At 44.5% G+C, this 19,437-nt stretch overlaps 1 protein-coding gene across 3 annotated transcripts in view; it reads right to left on the minus strand.

The window, feature by feature from the left end:
• The window catches only part of ABCG1 (ATP-binding cassette, sub-family G (WHITE), member 1), a 92,471-nt gene extending 85,983 nt beyond the window's left edge, over positions 1-6,488 (minus strand). For 2 of the 3 annotated variants that reach the window (XM_006870828.1, XM_006870827.1), the window contains exon 1: positions 6,352-6,488. In XM_006870828.1, the coding sequence (XP_006870890.1) occupies positions 6,352-6,393 (42 nt within the window). In that variant the 5' untranslated portion in view covers positions 6,394-6,488. Of the gene's footprint in view, positions 1-5,630; positions 5,667-6,351 lie in introns of those variants that run through there. The other variant, XM_006870829.1, reaches the window with a different exon arrangement.
• Between the last annotated feature and the right edge of the window lie 12,949 nt (positions 6,489-19,437).

The raw sequence follows: 19,437 nt of genomic DNA on the forward strand, positions 1-19,437 counted from the left end.
GGAGATTGTAATCATTGCAATGAAACGATGGTGTAAAACCAGTGTTCTCCCATGTAAACTATCACTCAATTCACAATAAAAAGTTAAAAAAAAAAAAAAAAAGAGAGAGTGCCTGGTATTTTGTAGCTAGTATTGACTTTTAAAGTTTCCATCAGGAGTCCATGGAACTGTAACAGATGTGCCAAGAACCAAAAGTATTTATGCAAAGAAAAGAAAATCCTCTTCTAATGGCTTGGCACTCTAAACCAATCAATATATCCCAGGTCCCTAAAAAACACAAAAGAACCCTGGGGTAGACAAATATTATGTTGCACTTTTTCTAGCTGTCTCATGAATCAAAACAAAAAGTTCCATAGTTCCAAACACAAGGGTCTTCTGTGACGCTCTGTCATATTATTGAAGGTCTCCTGGGAAGAACCCATCAATAGCCATCTTGGATAACTCAGGCTATTCTGACTACCCTGGAGCCTGAAGAAACACTGTCATGTTGTTGTTAGTCCTAGAGAGGAACCACAACTTAATGGGGTTTTCCATAGGTTTGTTCACTATTTCTTTAGAGTTGCTAACTTTGGTCATTATTGCGTCTAATCAAAAAGCCAACACAAAAATAAAGAATGAATCACCCAAAACAAAAAAACTCCATAAACCCCAACAACACAAGGAATCAAAAACAACTTTCCCCATGTGGATGCCTTCTTGAGGGTGCATACAGTATCACTGAAGAGCTAGCACTGTTTCCCACATAGTGTTTAAAGGACTCAAAACACCATCTCTAAACTTAGAGGCTTCCAGTATTTAAAATACAGATGGGGTTGGCAGGGATCGGAGAAGAGGTGAGCACAGGGGATTCAAATTCTTTTGAGATTTGAAAGTGAAGCTTTGCCATTTTAAGAAAAAGGCATACAAATATGTACATGTGTGTATAGAAAGAGAGAGAAACACATTCAGAAATACACACAGACACACATACACACACATCTTTCTCACAGGTAGCTCCTACTTCTGAAAACATGGACCCAATAAAAAATTAGCTCATGGACTATTAACATTCTGTGGATAAAAATAAAGGTGCAGAGTATAACTCTGACAAAATTAGGCTTGGTTGGCTGCTGGCACTGTGAATGTAAAGTGTTTCAAACACAAACATGTAAGTAAGCTCATAAATTGCCAAAACCAAACTAGTGAAGTTTTGTCTTTGTTTGACAACAGGACTCCTCATAGCCACGGGGTAAACAAGGGGCAGCCTCTGCCTTCTGTGTTGGAGCATTCTGGAGGACTAACAGAAAACCCTGCTCTTGCTCAGCAAGCCCTTAGTCCAAAAAGGAACATAAGGCTCCAGCTTTGGCATCCCCAGATCAGAACACCAGATTCTACCCCTTTGCCCATTCATCCTGCTTTTTGAGAACCACATGTTAGTGTCACAGGTTTATAACCCACTTTGATAATACAAGATCCCTGTTGTTGTTTTTGTTGTTAAGTGCCTCCCATCCCAGAGAGGAATCTCTCTTGATACCAACTCCTAGTGACTCTGTGTAGGGTTTCTGAGGAGTGGCTGGAGGGTTTGAACCACCGACCTTGTGGTAAGCAGTCCAGTGCTTATCCTACAGCACCACAAAAGGAAACCTAGGAAGCTCCAAATCCAGGCTTCAGGGGTGTGGGAGGCTAGCAGTGGGACAAGCTCCTTGCTACACAAACGGAAAGGCAAAAGGTGTTGGTTCTAAACCCACATTCTGCAGGTAGACTTAGGGCCCTAACTCCGTGATATTCCAAAGGTTGTGTGATCAGTTGTGGAGGCTGGAAAGAAAGGAGGCGAGTGGGACGTGGTAATCCAGCAAGCTCCTCTCCAGTCATTGGACCCTCTCAGCCTCTACCCTCAGCATTCCAGCTGCCATGAACATCCATACCCCCTCAACACCCACCTCAGGCATCTGTCACTTCTTTCCTTATTAACAAAACCCACAAGAATGCAATGATGATGGCACTGGTCCATCCATCTACTGACTGACAGGTAACAGTCTGATTTACATTCTGATGAGGGTCTGACTTTCCCCACTAGACTCTAGGCTTCTTCTCTCTAGTCACTCACTCACTCCTTCCAATCAACAGATTCATTAGTTTAAGTTCTGGTGGTCAGTGGTCAAGACAGACTTGACCTCTGACCGGAACATATTCAAGGGTCCTAGGCAAGAAAATAAACAATTACAATATGATGCTTTAAAGGCTCTGATAAAACTAGGCTGGAACCCAGAAGGGACAGCTAAGGGCAGGCAGTGCAGACCTTGGGCTAGGGAGATTCAGGACAGTCTCTCTTCAGACATAATATCTAAGCTGAGATTAAACAAGGTAATATAAAGGGAACAGCATGTGCAAAGGCTCAGCAGTCAGAGGAGGACTCTCTAGAATTTGAAAGAAGTTCAGAAGCTGGACCACTGGTTTAGATTTTGGGTGGGGTGGAAGGTGGAAGAAGAGGGGACTTCAAGATTCGAGAGTCAAGCTGCGTCCAGACCACAAAGGGCCGGCCAACTTTGTTAAAGGCCTTGGACTTTATCCAGAGGTCTCCAGAAGCCACAACAGGGTCTGAAGCCAGAGAGTAAAAGAGCCAGATTTGCAGTTAAGAATGATAGCTCCGGAGGCACCATAACACAGGAGCAGGGGTGTGACAGACAAGGCTGCTTGAGTAGAGGGGTGTTGGTGGCATTGGGGTGGAGATGAGAAGACAGGCCAGTAGGACAAAGTTGAGTGAATAGATTCAGGAGAGATAGAAACCACAGTCATGTACTTATTAAAGTATTAAATGATAGCACCTCATGCATACAAGATAAAAGATTATAAACAACAGCTACTATTGATTCAGCAATTACAACGTGCCCATTAAACTCCATGGTGTACAAATTATACCTCGAATTCTGTCCCCAGCTCTATACATCTCCCTTTCAAAGGAGGATGCAAAGACATGGAGAGATTCCCTGGTTGGCCTAACATTCCCAAGTTGGTGAGTAGCCACGCTCCCAGGCTCCCTGGGGTCTAGCTCCTTGGGGCTCCCAACTCCCTCCATCCCTCCACCCAACCTCCCTAACAACAGAAGACTTCTCAACTCTTGTTCAATGGTCTGAACGTTGCTTAGCTTTCTGTAGGCAAGCAACTGTAAGGTCAGCCTATCAAAGATACCCATTATAGGGAAATCCACAACAAAACAGCGAATCATACATTTTCACCCTCAAATAATTCAACTCTAAAGCAATGCACACAAATACCCACCTTTGCACAAGGTATTCTCTCACATTCAGGGAATTGATGCCCACCTCACCCATATGTGCCAGGTGTTGCTGTTGTTAAGTGCTGTTGAGTCAGTTCCAACTCACAGAGACCCTATATAGGATTTCCAAGGAGCAGTTGGTGGGTTTGAAACACTGACCTTGCAGGTAGTCCAGTGCTTATCCTACAGCACCACACCTGGATAGCCTTGCCCAATTAATAAAATCATGAAAACCTGTATGAAAGGGTTCCGCTCTCTGGAAGAACACTGTCAGGTGAAAGTTATCTTCATTGTAGGTTGCAGCCAGCATCCCCTTCTCCTGAGCTTATTAGAGATAAAGCAAGTACCTTTTCCCTCCCCCCCCCCTTTTATTGCTCTAGTTCCCTATGGTCTTTGACCTCCCCCTCCACACAGTTTGTGCTGCCTAATGAATTGCAAATAATAGTAAGCTCATTCATGGAGGTTGAATGCAGAAGAGACCCTATTTGGAGTTTTCCTGGCTGCTAGTCATGAGAATATTTCCGTGGGCACAAAGCACAGTGACCCAGGATTTCCGTTTCAGTGCTGGGGATATGGGGGAAGGGGGACTCTTACAGTCAGTGAGCCACCCCCAGGCCATTTTGAGACTCATTTGCTCTATTTAGTCCAAGGAAATAGAGTTAGACAAAAAACTCCTCCCTCAGCATCCTGGGGAAGGAAGGAACAAGGAAGAGGAGCTAGTGGCCGCCCAGGGCTTGGCGCTCTCTTCTCTCTCTAGTTCATCACTGTCAGTTCTGGTGTCCACTTAGGCAGTGGGATTTGCTGCTGGGTGGACACTGAATTCATAGGTGTCGAAAAGTATCCTGTCCATGGGAAAATCACCAAAACATCACGCCTTCCACTTGGGCTGCCACTCAGAACAGCAGCCTCATCATCACCAAGACCTCTCTTCAAACAGCACCAAATCCTGCCACCCCGTTGGGAAACCTGTGTCCACCCCTCATGGCCCCCCAACCCAGAGACTAGATGTCTCTCTCACTCTCCAGAACACTTTCTCCAGGTACACACCTCTTATGGCTGGACCTCTTATGGTGGAAAATACAAGTTCGGGAACTTAGGGTATCTTTCAAAAGCTCTTTGTTTACAATTTGGATAGAATTTCTTAAATTAAAAATAAATAAATAAATACAGGGTTTTCAGGGGAGGAAATGATTTTCAAACAAAAGATTGTTCCCTAAAATGAAAAAAAGAGCCCAGCCCATGTCTCAAAGCAAGGACAAACCACTTGAGTTCCAGGGTTGTAACAAAACAGAGTTACTTGACCTAAACGGAACAATCCACATCTAAAAACATTTGGATTCATTTCCCGCCCCCCATGTGTACAAGCCTCCTTGCATCTCGAAAAGGACTTCAAAAGATGTGAAACTTACCTTACCTTAAAAGAGCATCAATAACCTCCTTAATTTTCAAGTTATCTATATCATTTAGAAATCCCAAATATATAAACAAGTGTAAAAGGAAAACTACACAAGGCAATGTGATCCAAACATGCAACTCTCTTATTTGTGGCAGTCTGCTTCGGTAAAGATTACAGTTTTCGAAACCCTATGGGGAAATTCTATTTTGTCTGGTAGGGTGGCTTAAGTGTGGGAATCAACTTGAAGGCAGTGGGTTTATAGATAAACCAAGCAATAAAGGTAGAGCACCTCCAGAGAGGCGAGCTGGCCAGCGAACTTCCCCCTGCCCTTGCACTTCCCCTCTTCTACTAACTGACTTAAGGTTTCTGCCGGCCCCATTCTATCGGTTTACACAAAATTCTTATATAATGAGCTGGAGGCACGGCATGCGCTACAGTAACCTGTTTGGAATCATAGGATGCAGTTGTCAGAACGGCGCGTGCGCAGAAACCTGGCTACATTTTTTTTTTTTTCTTGAGCTCAAGGCAAGAGGTAACTGTCGGTCAAATCCTGCTGAGCACAGCTGACTTCAAATACAGGATGCTAAAAATGAAATAAAGGGGGGGTGGGGGAGGGTGGTGAAAACCCCGGTGCGTGCTATGCACTGCGGGCGCATAGCGTATGGGAAATAGCTAGCAGGATAGTAAATACAAAAAGATGGAAAGATGGATGGATAGATAAGGCGATGCCTGTAATAATACCAAAGACTTTCTTTGGATGCTTTAGATAGATAACCTAAAATGTAGCCCATACGTAACTAACTGCAATGTTAATGTGCTAGGCAAAGAAAAATAAAAGGCCCTAGGTAGGGTGGGGTGGATGTGATGTTGAAAGCAAAGTAAAATAAATATGGTTAGTTTTGTTTTCTATATTCCTGTAGTGAAACGTTACAAACACACAAGAGGCATCTCTTGCGCACAGCTTGGAAAAGCGTTTACTGTAATTGTGTCTAGCCATCAATTCGCCAGCACCCCGCCTTCCCCTCCGGAGCTGGTACCCTCAAGAGAAGTGGGATGTGCACCTCTGTTCCCAAACCCTCTCTCTCTAGGGTGCAGAAGGGCGGCCAGCAGACATCCACAACCTCGACCCGCGTCTGCCTCCCTGGTAACTCCGTCGCCCTTTTTCCCCATTAGGTCCGAAAGAAGCTGTCTGTCCCTCCCAAAGCGCACGGGGAGCGCAACCTCCAGCTCTCAGGGATGAGCTCCCTCTTTTGTTCCTTTGCCTGGCGCTCTGGAGGGTGGCGCGAAGCAGTCCTTGCTCCCTTAGTCCTGGCCGCGCCCGCCGGCAGAGGAACCGGACCTCCCTTCCCTCTGTCCCAGGCTGCGGCCACTCCCAGCGCGCTCCGGGACCCCAGGCCGCAGGTCCCTCTTCCGGACGCGGACGAGGTCAAGGCAGTCTGTCCACTTGTGGGATTGCCTAACTGCCTCCCTCCATTCCCGTCCCCGGGTGGTCCAGGAGCACCGGAAGATGCCAGGTGGCCAGGACCGAGGGCCGATCGGAACCGGGTCTTCTCGGGTGTAGCTGGGTCAGAGCCCGAGGACGCGCTCCTTGGAGTAGTGGAGCGAGCGCGGAGGGGGACGGGATGAAGGACTTTGCACATACCGTGATCTCCTAGACAAGAAAACTAAGCCCGCGAGAGCGAAGAATTCGCGCACTCACCATGGCGGTGCCGACCGAAAAAGCGGCCATCAGACAGGCCATGCCCCGGGGGCGACGGCGGCTGGGACCGGGCTGAGGGCTCCGGGAACGAGACGGCGGGGACTAGGCTGCGCTCCCTCTTGGCTAGGCTACTGAGCCCGCACCCGCTCAGGCTCCGGCTCGAGCTCCGCCCCGCGCCCGCGATTGGCCAGCGCTGAGGGGGCGGGGCCACGGGCAGGTGTGCGTGCTCTTGTTGTCCTCCTACACCGCGACCCTCGGGTCCCGGGTATCTACAAAGACTCAGCATCCTCTGTGTGGAGACTCGTCCCAAGTCCCTCTCCCCCACAGTTCGGAAACTCTCGGGAAACTGACCAAACCGCCCGGGGCAAGCCCCCAGGGGGCCTTGACAAATGCGGTGTTACTAGGGACTCAGGACCATCGATCGCCTCCAGGCCCGTGATGTGAGGATGAACCCAGAGGAGCGTCCTGATGGGAATCGAGAATGGTCAGGGGCATTCTTTTTTTCAATCTTTTCCTTTTTAGTTGATGGCCACCTCCATGCAAGGTAGCAGCTTAAGGCCTTACTGCTTCGAACACTAGGCAAGAGAACCAAAACCGAAACTCTAAAGAGAAGACCCTTCCAAATGAGCTGAAGTAGAGCATTATGTGCGGCGACCACCCTCATGCCTGCTACACAGACGTTCATTCTCTTAGTACAACATTCATTCACAGCGCTCCAGAGTAGTAAGTGCTGGGGAGACAGGGATGTAGGTAAAGATGGCCATGCCTCTGCTGACCATCCCACCCTCCATCAATGAAAAGGCTCAGTTTTGCAGACCGCATTGGTATCAATGTCTGGACCACTACCCAGCCCAGTATTCATACCTGTGTTCATTGTACCTGCATAAGCAATGAGCCACAAACATCCTCTCTTTTTGTCCTAGACTGGAATATCAGATGACCTGACACCTGCTAAAGCCCTGTTGTTGTTGTTAAGTGCTGTCGAGTCGGTTCCGACCCATAGCGACTCTGTACAGGGTTTCCGAGGGTGTAAATCTTTACGAGAGTAGAAAGCCTCATCTTTCTCCCGCAGAGCGGCTGGTAGTTTCGAACTGCTGACCTTAAGGTTCGCAGCCCGATTCGTAACCACTACACTACCAGAGCCCTATTATGTGTAAATCAGGCCATTTCTTGGTAACCATGGTGACAGGCATTCTGGACTCCCAATCTAAAACTGGAAGGCTTGGGTTCAGTGACTTGGAGCCGCAGACACACCTGAGGCACTGTCCCTGCCACACCTCGGATGAGAAAAGCCTCTGTCCTCCTCCTCTTTACACCAGACAAATGAACTTCACACCCACAGGTTAAAGACCAGAGCCAAATCTGCCCTCCCCCAAACTAAAAGATGAAAATGACATATGATCTTGTTTAGAATTCAAATTCATTTAGAGTTTAAACTCATTCTGAGTTTAGGGAGGAACTCATTCTGCTTTTTATGATCAGTTCTGCATGAAGTGTTGATCCATTACCTCTTTTTTAAACCTTAGCTGTGGCAAAGGACAGCAGATTGTTTGTACTTCCAGGTGCCACTTTCTGGATGCCAGGCCCAGGAGGGTATACAGAGGAGCTTGAAAGTACTGAACAAAGAATAGTAAAGGCCATGTGTTTTGGAAGGAAGATTTGAATACTAAACCTTTGGGGAGAGTTTAGGGCAAATGGTAAAGGGGAAAGATGCCTCAACTCTAGAACCAGGAGTGGTACCCAGGCCTGGCACCCTGCTACTAACCCCAGGGCAGTGTTATGGATTGAATTATGTCCCCCGCAAAATACATGTTGGGATCTATCTATGGATGTAATCCTATTTGTAAATAGAGTTTTCTTTATTGTGTTAGTGGTATTTAGTGTTAGTTCTAAATCTAACCACTTCTGAGTTACAAAAATAACAGACTAGACACAGAGAGACAGAGTCAGGGGGGAAGGGAGACAGATGCCATGTGAGAGTCATCTACAAGCTAAGGAACCAGGGAGCGCCCATGGTTATCAACAAGGAAGGAATTGACCAGGCTGAGAACCTGATTTCGATTTTCAGCCGCCAGAACTGTGAGAAAACAGATGGCTGTTCTTTAAAGCCACCTAGAGGAGTGCAGTGGCTCTGTATGGTACATACTGGGCTGTAACCCACAAGTTCAGGAAAAAGATGAGGTTTTCAATTTCTGCAAAAATGTACAATCTCGGAAACCAAATACAGGGTTATTATACGTCGGAACCAACTCAACAGCACTTAACAACAACAACTTGTGGTATATGTGTTGCAACACCACTAGGAAACTATGACAGACACCTGTTGTCTTGGACATCTATTTTTTCTGCCCAGTGTCCACTCTTCTCACTTTTAGGAATGTCCTTCTAGTGCTTGCCACCCTTTCTCTCTGCCATGTGATTTGTATAAGATTGAGCAGCAACCTTCACCTCAAGGATAGGCCAATTGGTTTCATCCAATTCTTGCCTCCCACTCCTCATGACCAAGTGGTTGGCCCAGAATGGAAGGTAGAAGGTAATGCTTGCTGGACTTCTGGGAATAGCCCAGGGTGCTATGTGGAGCCTTAAGATGAAATAATAGATGAAACATAGAGATAAACTGGGCCCCTGTTGGCATGGCTTGAGCTACTGGGTTTCCTCTTACCAACCACTGAAAGAATCCTCACTGATGCATCAGAGTTGTTGGGGAGAAAATGGCATAACCCACAGAAAGCACTGTTCCTGGTGCCTGGCACAAGTCAGGTGCTTCAACTTTAGTCCTTATTTCCTGGTGTGGCGCTGTGTGTTAATGTACTGGACTGCAAGGTCGGTTTGAACTGCAAGGTCAGTGGTTCCAGCTCACCAGCCGCATCTCGGAAACCCTATATAGGATTGCTATGAGTCAGAACCAACTCGACAGCATTAAAAGCAACAAAGGGAAGGTACTATTCCAGGTAACAGATTGAGTTCAGGGTTTCAAGTGCCTAGTCTAACAGATGTCCTCCGATCTTGTTAGCTTGTTCTTTCCATAAGCTGGCTTCCCCATAGGTGGGCTACTTCCACATGACCCTCCCTGCATCTTTTATCCTATCAGCTGGCAGCCAGCTATTCTTTCCAGGAGGGTACCAAACACTGACGGGCACAGACACACACACACAAAACTAGTTGTTGTCACACACCAATTCATGGTGACCCCAAGTGTGTCAGAGTAGAAGTGTCCTCCAGAGTGTTCTCAATGCCTGATTTTCACTAGGGCCTTTCTTCAGAGGTATCTCTGAATGTACTCAAGTCACCATTATTTCAGTCAACAACTGAGCAGTTAACAATTTGTGTCACTCAGCAACTTCCTGAGTGGCCCAAACTGGGTCAAACTGGCCACACAGAAAATGAGAAATTCAGTCAAATGGAACCAGGGTGAAAGCTTGGGGTATAGGTGCTTCACCAAGGCCATTTTGAGGCACTCTGAGTAGACAGACCCCAAAGGAACTCACCCCAGGACTGTCCAATCCAGATCCCAATCCTGGTAGGAATTTCTTCTGGTCTTCAACCAGGCTAGGCTTGAGAATTTCCTGTGGAGAAGCCACAACTTACCTCAATTGTCAGCTCAGTCCATCAATAAATAGTTATCATTGTTAGCAAACTATCCCTGTGCCTAGAGTCCCTGTTAACTCTGGCTGTGGTGTGTTCTGGAGCAAAAGAATCATTTGTTCCTCTTCTGCTTGAAATACCTTCAGGTGTTCAGTAAGGGGACCAAGTTCTTGTCCAGGTCTCTTTTCCCTGGAACACATATCTCCAGTCATTCCATCTTTCCATCCTAGAAGATGCCCTTCCATCCTGATTACCTTTCCATGAAGGCGTTCTTAGTGCTCCTTGTACAATTTGTGGTCCAAAGCTGAACACCTACCTACTCAGTGTATGTTTGATCAGGGCAGACAGGGAGGGATAACTAGCTTTCTCATTTTCACACTCCACTCTGTTAGTGCAGCCCAAGTTAGCATTCTTATTTCCTGTAGTAGCACACCCTACTGACATACATTCAAGTTTCAGTCAATTAAAAATCTCATTTTTTTTAAAGAAAGCAACTAGTCTGCCTGGTGTGGCTCTATAGGATCAGCACTGGACTGTATACCACAAGGTCAGCAGTTCAAACCTACCAGCTCCTTGGAACCCTATACAGGGTTGCTATGAGTCAGAACCAACTTGATAACACTTAACAATAACAACTAACACTCTTCCTGGCCTTCGTTTCATATACATATTCAGTTGGTTTTTCAGAACCTTGCTTCAGACTTCACATTTCTCTCCATTAAGTTTATTCCTGAGTCATCCTCCAATCTGGGCACTGATTGGTCACTATATTCCCTACATCAGCCAAGGACCTCGTGCTCTAGGTCGCCATTGAAATTATTGGTAGTTGTTACTGTTATTAGCTACTGGCAAGTCAGCTCCAACTCATGGTAACTTCATGTATACCAGAATGAAACACTAACTGCTTTTGCATCATCTTTACAAATGCCAACATGATCAAGTTCATCATTGTAGTGATTGTGCCTACCCACCTCACCCTTGTCGGTCCTCCACTTTACCAAACATATATCCCTTCCAGCGAATGCTCCCTCCTGATTACCTGTCCAAAGCCAGTGTGTCAGACAATTGTTCTATTGTAAACGATAAGACTTTCATTGGCTAATTTTCACAACTAGATCTCCAGACTTTTTTCCTAGTCTGTCACAGTTTAGAAGCTTTGCTGAAGCCTGTGCATTACGAGACACTATGAGTATTTGCAGTATTAATGGTATAGCTTCCAGTAGCACAAGACACAAGACACATACCAGAGTATGACAAACTCAGATGAGTGGTGAACATGTTAGAAGGAACAAACTAATTCTGGATATTTTGGGGACAGCTAGGTCAAAAGAGTGACTCACCAATTGCTAAGGATGGAAAGTGAGGTGGGGGAGGGCGGGTCTTGTGGATTTGGTCTCAGGTGTGAGGATTCTGCAGATGGTGCCTGGTGAGGGTGGTGTTGTTGTTAAGTACTGTGAAGTTGGTTCCAACTCATAGTGACCCTGAACAGGGTTTCCGAGGCTGCAAATCTTTATGGGAGCACAAAGCCTTATCTTTCTCCCAAGGAACAGCTGGAAGTTTCAAATGCCCGACCTTGAGGTTAACAGCCCGATTCGTAACCACTATGTTACCAGAGCTCCTTGCCTGGTGAGGGTGGGCAGAGGTAAATCACACTTGCAGGTGGACTTGGCACAGGGCTGTAACTTGACCAGGTGAACTTCAGTAGCTAATCAGTTGCCAATAGGTAAGACTGGCTTAGAATCTTGGATTGCTTCCATCCCTCGAAGTCCCGAACAAAAGATCTGGATCCCTCAAGAGACACTTTTGGGAATACGCCATGGCTTTGCAGCTTCTCCCTTCCCAGACAGCTAAGAGGAATTTGTATGAATGTATCTTTTATTCATTTCCCCCCTCCCTTCCACACATAATTTTCTTTTTTTCTCCCAGGTGAAACCATACTTGTATATTGTCTTCCTCACATTTTGGTGGTTTGACAATCAACAGTTTGATCTGGAGTCCTCTTTGATGATAGGGTAGCCAGCTTTGAAATGACCTATGTGTGCTTCATTTGGGACCAGGCAGGAGCTCCAGAAGTGGGGAGTGAGGCAGGAATGAGTCCTATTCCTGTTGAATTTCCAGAGCATATGACTGTTGACTCTACAGAGTCTAAGGCAACAGGCTTAAAACAGCAGGTACTCATTATGGAAGACAATTCGACTGGAGACATCTGGCCCCTGCTACGTGGTGTCAACAGAAAACGAAGGGCCACTAGCTCTGTTCTACCTCTGTTCACACAAAAGCTATGGCTTTCATTTAAAAAGAAAGAGAGTAAGAGGGAAGAGAGGGTGGAAATAAAGAGAGAAGAGAAGGAAGGAAGAGAAAGAGAGAGAAAAGAAAGAACCTTAAAAGGTAATACAAACAGAAGAAAATATACCTTAGCCCTTAATGGAACAGAGGTAACACGGAGACAAGCTGTGTCCTCAAGGTTGCAGTGAAGGTTGGGAGTATACCTGCCTCTGTTACTTAATTTAAAGAACCAGGTTTTTTAAATTTTCTCAGTTTTCTAAGTCCTCTTAACTTAGACATGCTGTCACCCATGCACAGATACATCGCCAACACATCCTCTGGAGCTTGCCTGGCTCTAGAGGGGAGCCTTGGAGAAGACCAGTGGACAACAAGGCTTCCCAGCATCCAGACTCTTGTTAGGAGATCAGGACAAAGGAAGAACCATGGGATGGGAAAAGGAAAGAGGAGAAGGAGGTATGGGTTGGAGGGGGAAGAAGGAACATGCCCAGAAGGAAGATGGAAAGATGAAACCAGTGAGGGATCTTTTCAGGGAAAGGAAAATACAAGCAAATCTTTCATAAAATATGTTAAGTGTTACAAACAGATTCTTTCTGTTTTCTTCCACTAACACGCAATAAAGAAAAGCTGGGAAAGAGGTAAGAAACATCCCCTCAAGTAAAGAAAGTAAATTCACATCTGGCAATAGATGACCTTCCATGGTAGAGATTAGAAGTCTCAGAGACTGGCACTGGAAACTTACTGGAAGCCTCCTTCCATACAATATTGTGTCTCCTGTGACCCCTACAAAAGGTCCCATTTAGGGGACGACTGGTAATCCATGTGCCTTGGTAATCCTCTACTAAATTTCTCTTCCCAAGCTCCATGAAGTTAGCCATAGGACTCAATCTCCCACAAGAACCAACCAGAATATCCCATCCCTCTGGCCACTATCACTGGTTCTGGAAAGCACTGATGAACCCAGTGGTGCCCTAAGAGTTCTCTCTGGGGCAGGCCTTGGCCCAGAGAGAAATGAGGTGTCTTCCACTTTTAGGGGTGACAAGCCATAGAGTCAGTATTTTTCTTGCCATCAGGAGAATGCCCAGCTGAGAATGAGAAATGAGAGAGATGGAGAAAGTGATGGAGCCCTTTTATGGCCTGAGTTTCTACATCAAACCTTATTGAATTTAAATTTGTCAATGACTCATTCCAAAAGGCTGGGCAGCATGGTGGTGACAGTCTGTCGGGTCTAGACTCAGCATTGTCCTTTACCAGCTTGAGTTCCCTCAGCAAGTCCGCACCTCTTGGGGTTTTGCGTCCTCAGCTATAAAGCAAGGTGAGGATTGAACCTCTCCTAGGGTTGTTTGGAGGGTCAAATGAGTCCATATTTAAGAGTACTTATAGCTGTATCTGGTATATAGGGTGCACTATAAGTATTGTTGTTGTTAAGTGCTGTTGAGTCGGTTCTGACTCATAGCGACCCTGTATAGGGTTTCTGAGGAGAGACTGGTGAGCTTGAAGCACCAGTCTTGCTGTTCAAACTGACTTTGCAGTCCAGCACATTAACCTGCAGTGCCACACCAGAACTCATGACTCTTATTATTCCCTATTGGCACACAAGGCTACCAACTTAAAGTTTGGGTTTTTGAACCCACCCAGAAATACCTCAGAAGTAAGACCTAGCAATATGCTTCCTAAAGAGCACAACAAAGAAAACATAATGAAGCACAATATTTGTTGGGCACACATGGAGTTCCTATAAACTGGAATCAACTTGACAGCAATGGGTTTGGTTTAGGGTCTGGGTTACTTGACCTAGTACTCTTCATCTGGCCTTGAATTAGTATAAATTAAAGTATACTCACTCCCAGCCTAAAAAGTCCACACTAAGTCAAACAGTCTGACAAACATGTTGAAAGTCAGGGTCACAGTTGGCAAGAAAACCCTTTTAAGTCCTTAGTAGATCAACCATGTGACCTTGTGCTCTCTAATCTGCTTCTTCACCCACACCTTCCTATCTTCCCAAAGAAATGCTGAACCCCAGCATCTCTCTATTTCTTTGTCACTCCAGCCAGATTAGGTGCTCAATAAAAATCATTGTTGTTAAGTGCCATGGAGTTGGTTCCAACTCATAGTGACCCTGTATAGGGTTTCCAAGGAGCAGCTGGTGTGTTTGAACCACTGACCTTGTGGCTCAAACTGACTTTGCAGTCCAGTGTTTTATCCCATACCTCTAGTGGGTTGGATAGTGTTGTAGTGGGCATTATTACATTTGACACTCAGAACATCCCTGCAGACACTGCGGGAGTGTGAATGCTACTCTCTAGCCATGGTGCAGGGCAGACCACATTTCTTTTTATTTTTATCTGTCAGATAATGTACTTCTAGCCCTTGATGAAGTCCCTGCACAAGGTAAATGATGAACACACTTGACTGCTAAGCAGAAGGTTGGATGTTGTAGTCCACTCAGAAGTATTTTGTAAAAATGACTTGCTCTTCTTCCAAAAAATCAGTCACTGAAAACCCCATGGAGCACAGCTCTACTCTAACACACATGGGACTGCCATGAGTAAGGGTTGACTCAACAAGCAACTGGTTGGTTGGTCCCTTAAAGGCAGCTTCTTCCTCCCATCGCCAGTGGGCACAAGCCTGACTCTCTGTGGCTCCAAGGAATTCTGGGGTGGTGCTGAGGGTTAATACGCTGAGCTGCAAGGTCAGTTTGAACCACGAGGCCAGCAATTCAAGCTTACCAGTAACTCCTCAGAAACTCTACACAGATCGCTATGAGTCTGAGCTGACTTCATGGCACTTAACAACAACAAAGACCACAACTTAACTACAACAAAGACCACAACAACAAAAACCAAAGGCCTTCAATGACCACAACTCAACTGTTGATTGTATTCAGCATCCTGATCTACCTTAGAAAAAGTCTTTCTTCCAGAGCATTCCAGAATCTGGAAACCACAAATTGTGGATTGAAATGTTTCCCCTAAGAATGTGTGTTGGAGGGGGGCAGGATTGCAGGGTATACCCTTTGGTTGGTTGATGATGCATGGAGGGGATTGTAACCATGACGATATACTGAATGTAAAATTAATGTTCTCCCATGTAAACTATCACATAATTCACAGTAAAACATTTAAGAAAGAAAAAAAAAAAAAGAATGTATGTTGGAGTCATAACCCCCAGTACCTGAGGATTTGAATTCGTATGGCATTAGGATCTTTAACGATACTATTGTTGGTGGTGTTAGATGCTATCGGGTAGGTGCCCACTCATAGCGATCCTATGCACAACAGAATGAAACACTGCCCAGCCCTGAGCCAGCCTCACAATTGTTGCCACACCTGAACCCATTGATGCTGTCACTTTGCCAATTCATCTTCCTAGAGTTCTTCCTCTTTTTCTCTGAACTTCCACCTTATCAAACATGATATCCTGCTCCAGCAACTGGTTCCTCCTGACAATATGTCTGAAGTATGAGAGATGAAGTTTGGTCGTCCTGGCCACCATGGAGCACTCTGGCTGCACTTCTTCCAACACAGATCTGTTTGTTACCTTGGCAGCCCATGGCACTTTCAATATTCTCCTCCAAAACCATACTCAAATGCATCAATTCTACCATCTTCCTTATTCACTGTTCAGCTTTCGATTGCATATGAGATTATTGAAAATACCATGGCTTGGGTCAGGTGCACCTTAGTCCTCAAGTTGACATCTTTGCTCTTCAACACTTTAAAAAAGTCTTGTGCAGTGGATTTGTCTAATGCAATACATCGTTTGATTTCTTGACTGCTGCTTCCATAAGTGTTGATAGTTGATCCAAGAAGAATGAAGTCCTTGACAACTTCAATCTTTTCTCCATTGATAAGAATATTGTTTATTGGTCCAGTGGGAAGGATTTTTGTTTTCTTTACATTGAGATGTAATTTATACCAAAGGCTGTGCTCTTTGATCTTCATCAGTAAGTATTTTAAGTCCTCTTCACTTTCAGTAAGCAAGGTTGTATCATCTGCATATCACAGGTTGTTGATAAGTCTTCCTCCCATCCTAATGCCACATTTTTCTTCATATAACCCAGATTCCCAGATTATTTGCTCAGCATACAGGTTGAATAAGTATGCTGAAAGAATGCAACCTTGTCATTCACCTTTCTTAATTTTAAGCCATTCAGTGTTCTTATGTTCTGTTAGAACAACTGCCTCTTGGTCCATGTACAGATTCCTCATGAGCACAATTAAGTGTTGTGGAATACTCATACTTCGTAATGTTGTCCATAGCTTGTCATGATCCACACAATCGAAAGCCTTTGAGTAGTCAATAAAGCACAGGTATACATCTTTCTGTACTTTCTGCTTTCAGCCAAGATCCATCAGACATCAGCAATGATATCCCTCATTCCACTTCCTCTTCTGAATCCAACTTGAACCTCTGGAAGTTCTCTGTTACTGTATGCTTGCAGCTGTTTCTGTATTACCTTTAGTAAAATTTTACTTGCATGGGATATCAAAGATATTATCCAATGATTTCTGCATTATGTTGGGTCACCTCTCTTTAGAATGTACACAAATATGGATCTCTTTCAATCAGTTGGCCAGATAGTTTTGTCTTCCAAATTTCTTGGCATAGATGAGTGAGTGCCTCCTGTGCCACCTCACTTTCTTGAAAGATTTCAATGTTTATTCCATCAATTCCTGGTGCCTTGTTCTTTGCTAATTCCTTCAGTGCACCTTGGACTTTTTCCTTCTGTATCATTGGCTTTTGATCATATGCTACCTCTTGAAACGTTGAATATCAGCCATTTCCTTTTGGTATAGTGACTGTGCATTCCTTCCATCTTTTTTTGATGCTTTCTGCATCATTCAATAATTTGTCCAGAGAATTCTTCAATAGTGAAAGTAGAAGCTTGAATTTTTCTTCGGTTCTCCCAACTTGAGAAATGCTGAGCATGTTCTTCCCTTTTAGTTTTCTAACTCCAGATCTTTGCACATTTTGTTGTAATATTTGACTTTGTCTTCTTGAGCTGACCTTTGAAATTTTCTGTTCAGCTCTTGGAACTCCTCATTTCTTGCATTTGCTTTAGCATCTGTACACTGGAAAGCAAATTTCGATGTCTCTTCTGACATCCATTTTGACCTTCTTCTTTCTTGTCTTCTTAATGACTTTTTGCTTTCTTCCTGTATGACGTTCTTGTTGATGTCATCCCACAACTCTTCTGGTCTTCGGTCTTTAGTGGTTAATGTATCAATCAAATCTGTTCTTCAGATGATCTCTAAATTCAGGTGGGATATACTCAAGGTCATATTTTGGCTCTCGTGGATATGTTTTCATGTTCTTCAGCTTCAGTTTGAATTTGCATATGAGCAATTGATAGTCTGTTCCACAATCTGCCCCTGACATTGTTTTGACTGATGATATGGAGCTTTTCCACTCTCTTTCCACAGATGTAGTCAGTTTGACTTCTGTGTATTCCATCTAGTGAGGTCCATGCATATACTCATCTCTTATGCTATCTAAAGAAGGTATTTGAAATGAACAAATCATTGGATTTGCAGAATTCTTTCATGCGATCTCAGTATCATTTCTATCACCATGGCCATATTTTCCAACTACTGATCCTTCCTCTTTGTTTCCAACCTTTGCATTCCAATCACCAGTAATGATCACTACATCTTGATTGCATGCTTGGTCAATTTCATATTGAAAAAGTTGGTAGAATTCTTCTATTTCAGCCTCATTGGCTTTAGTGGTTGGTGTGTAAATTTGAATAGCAGTGGTATTAACTGGTCTTCCTTTTAGGTGCATGGATATTATCCTATCACAGACAGCATTGTACCACATGATTGCTCTTGATTTGTTCTTTTTTACAATGAATGAAACACCATTTCTCTTCAATTTGTCATTCTCAGCATAGTAAACCATGTGGTTGTCAGATTCAAAATGGCCAATACCAGTCCATTTCAGCTCACTAAGATATCGATGTTTATGTGTTCTGGTTCATTTTTGACAATTTCCAATTTTTGTAGATTCATACTTCATGCATTCCATGTTCCAATTATTAATAGGTGTTTACAACTGTTTCTCTTAATGTTGAGTTGTGCTCCATTAGCAAATGAAGGTCCCGAGGGCTTTACTCCCATGGGCTTTACTCCATTCACGTCATCACAGTCAACTCTACTTTGAGGAGGCAGCTCTTCCCCAGTTGCATTCCGACTGCCTTCCAACATGAGGGGCTCACTTTCCAGCACTATATCTGACAGTGTTTCTCTGCTAGGCATAAGATTGTCAGTGACTAAATATACGGAATTAATTCATCTCTACGTCTTCCTAGTCTGTTTTTGTCTGGAAGCTCATCTGAAACCTGGGTGACCCTGCTGGTATTTAAAATACCCATGGCATAGCTTCCAGAATTACAGCAACTCACAAGCCACCACAGTACAACACACTGACAGATGAGTGGTGGAAAGATGCTATTAGTAAAGTGAATGTGAAAACCAAACTGGAGTAGGAGGGGTTCGAATTCTGAGTAGTGCCCTTGTGAAAAAGAAGAAGGAAAAGAGTGAGGCATAGTGAGAAGATAACCATGTGAAGACGGAAGCCGAGATTGGAGTGATGCATCTATAAGCCAAGGGACACCAAGGATTGCCATCTGTCACCAGAAGCTAGGAGAGAGGCATGGAACAGAGCCCTCAAAAGAAACATCCTGATATCAGCCTCATAGGCTCCAGAATTGTGAGACTAATATCTATCTTTATAAACCACTCAGGTTCAGGTACTTTGTTACATCAGCCTTGAGAGACTAATACACATCCCGTCTCCCCTCCTCATAGGAAATTATTCCTGAGCTTCTTGCTCCATCCTCCAGAACCTCAGCTCTCCATCTACTTACTCCATGAAGACTGGAGACGTCCCCTCATGGAGACCACATTTGAAAGCAAAAGTCTAATTAGGGAAATTATTTTCCTATAGTCTATGTCTGGAATCTTCTTTAACTCAAAATTCCCCAAGGGGGATTTAAAAATGAAAACACTTAATGATTTAAAAACAAAAACATATATATTTAAAGAAGTCTTGGTTTCAACACCAGAGATGGAGGCAGGGATGGGGATATGGAGAGAAGGAGCGGCTGAGGACTCTAGATTCATGGAAAAAGAGGGAGTGAGAGATGGTGGCCAGGAGGCAGACTTGCAGAATGTGTCCTTTGGTGGTGTAAATTATTATATATGCCTGAGTGTT

The sequence above is a fragment of the Chrysochloris asiatica genome, unplaced genomic scaffold (assembly GCF_000296735.1).
Source record: "Chrysochloris asiatica unplaced genomic scaffold, ChrAsi1.0 scaffold00154, whole genome shotgun sequence".
NCBI lineage: Eukaryota > Metazoa > Chordata > Mammalia > Afrosoricida > Chrysochloridae > Chrysochloris > Chrysochloris asiatica.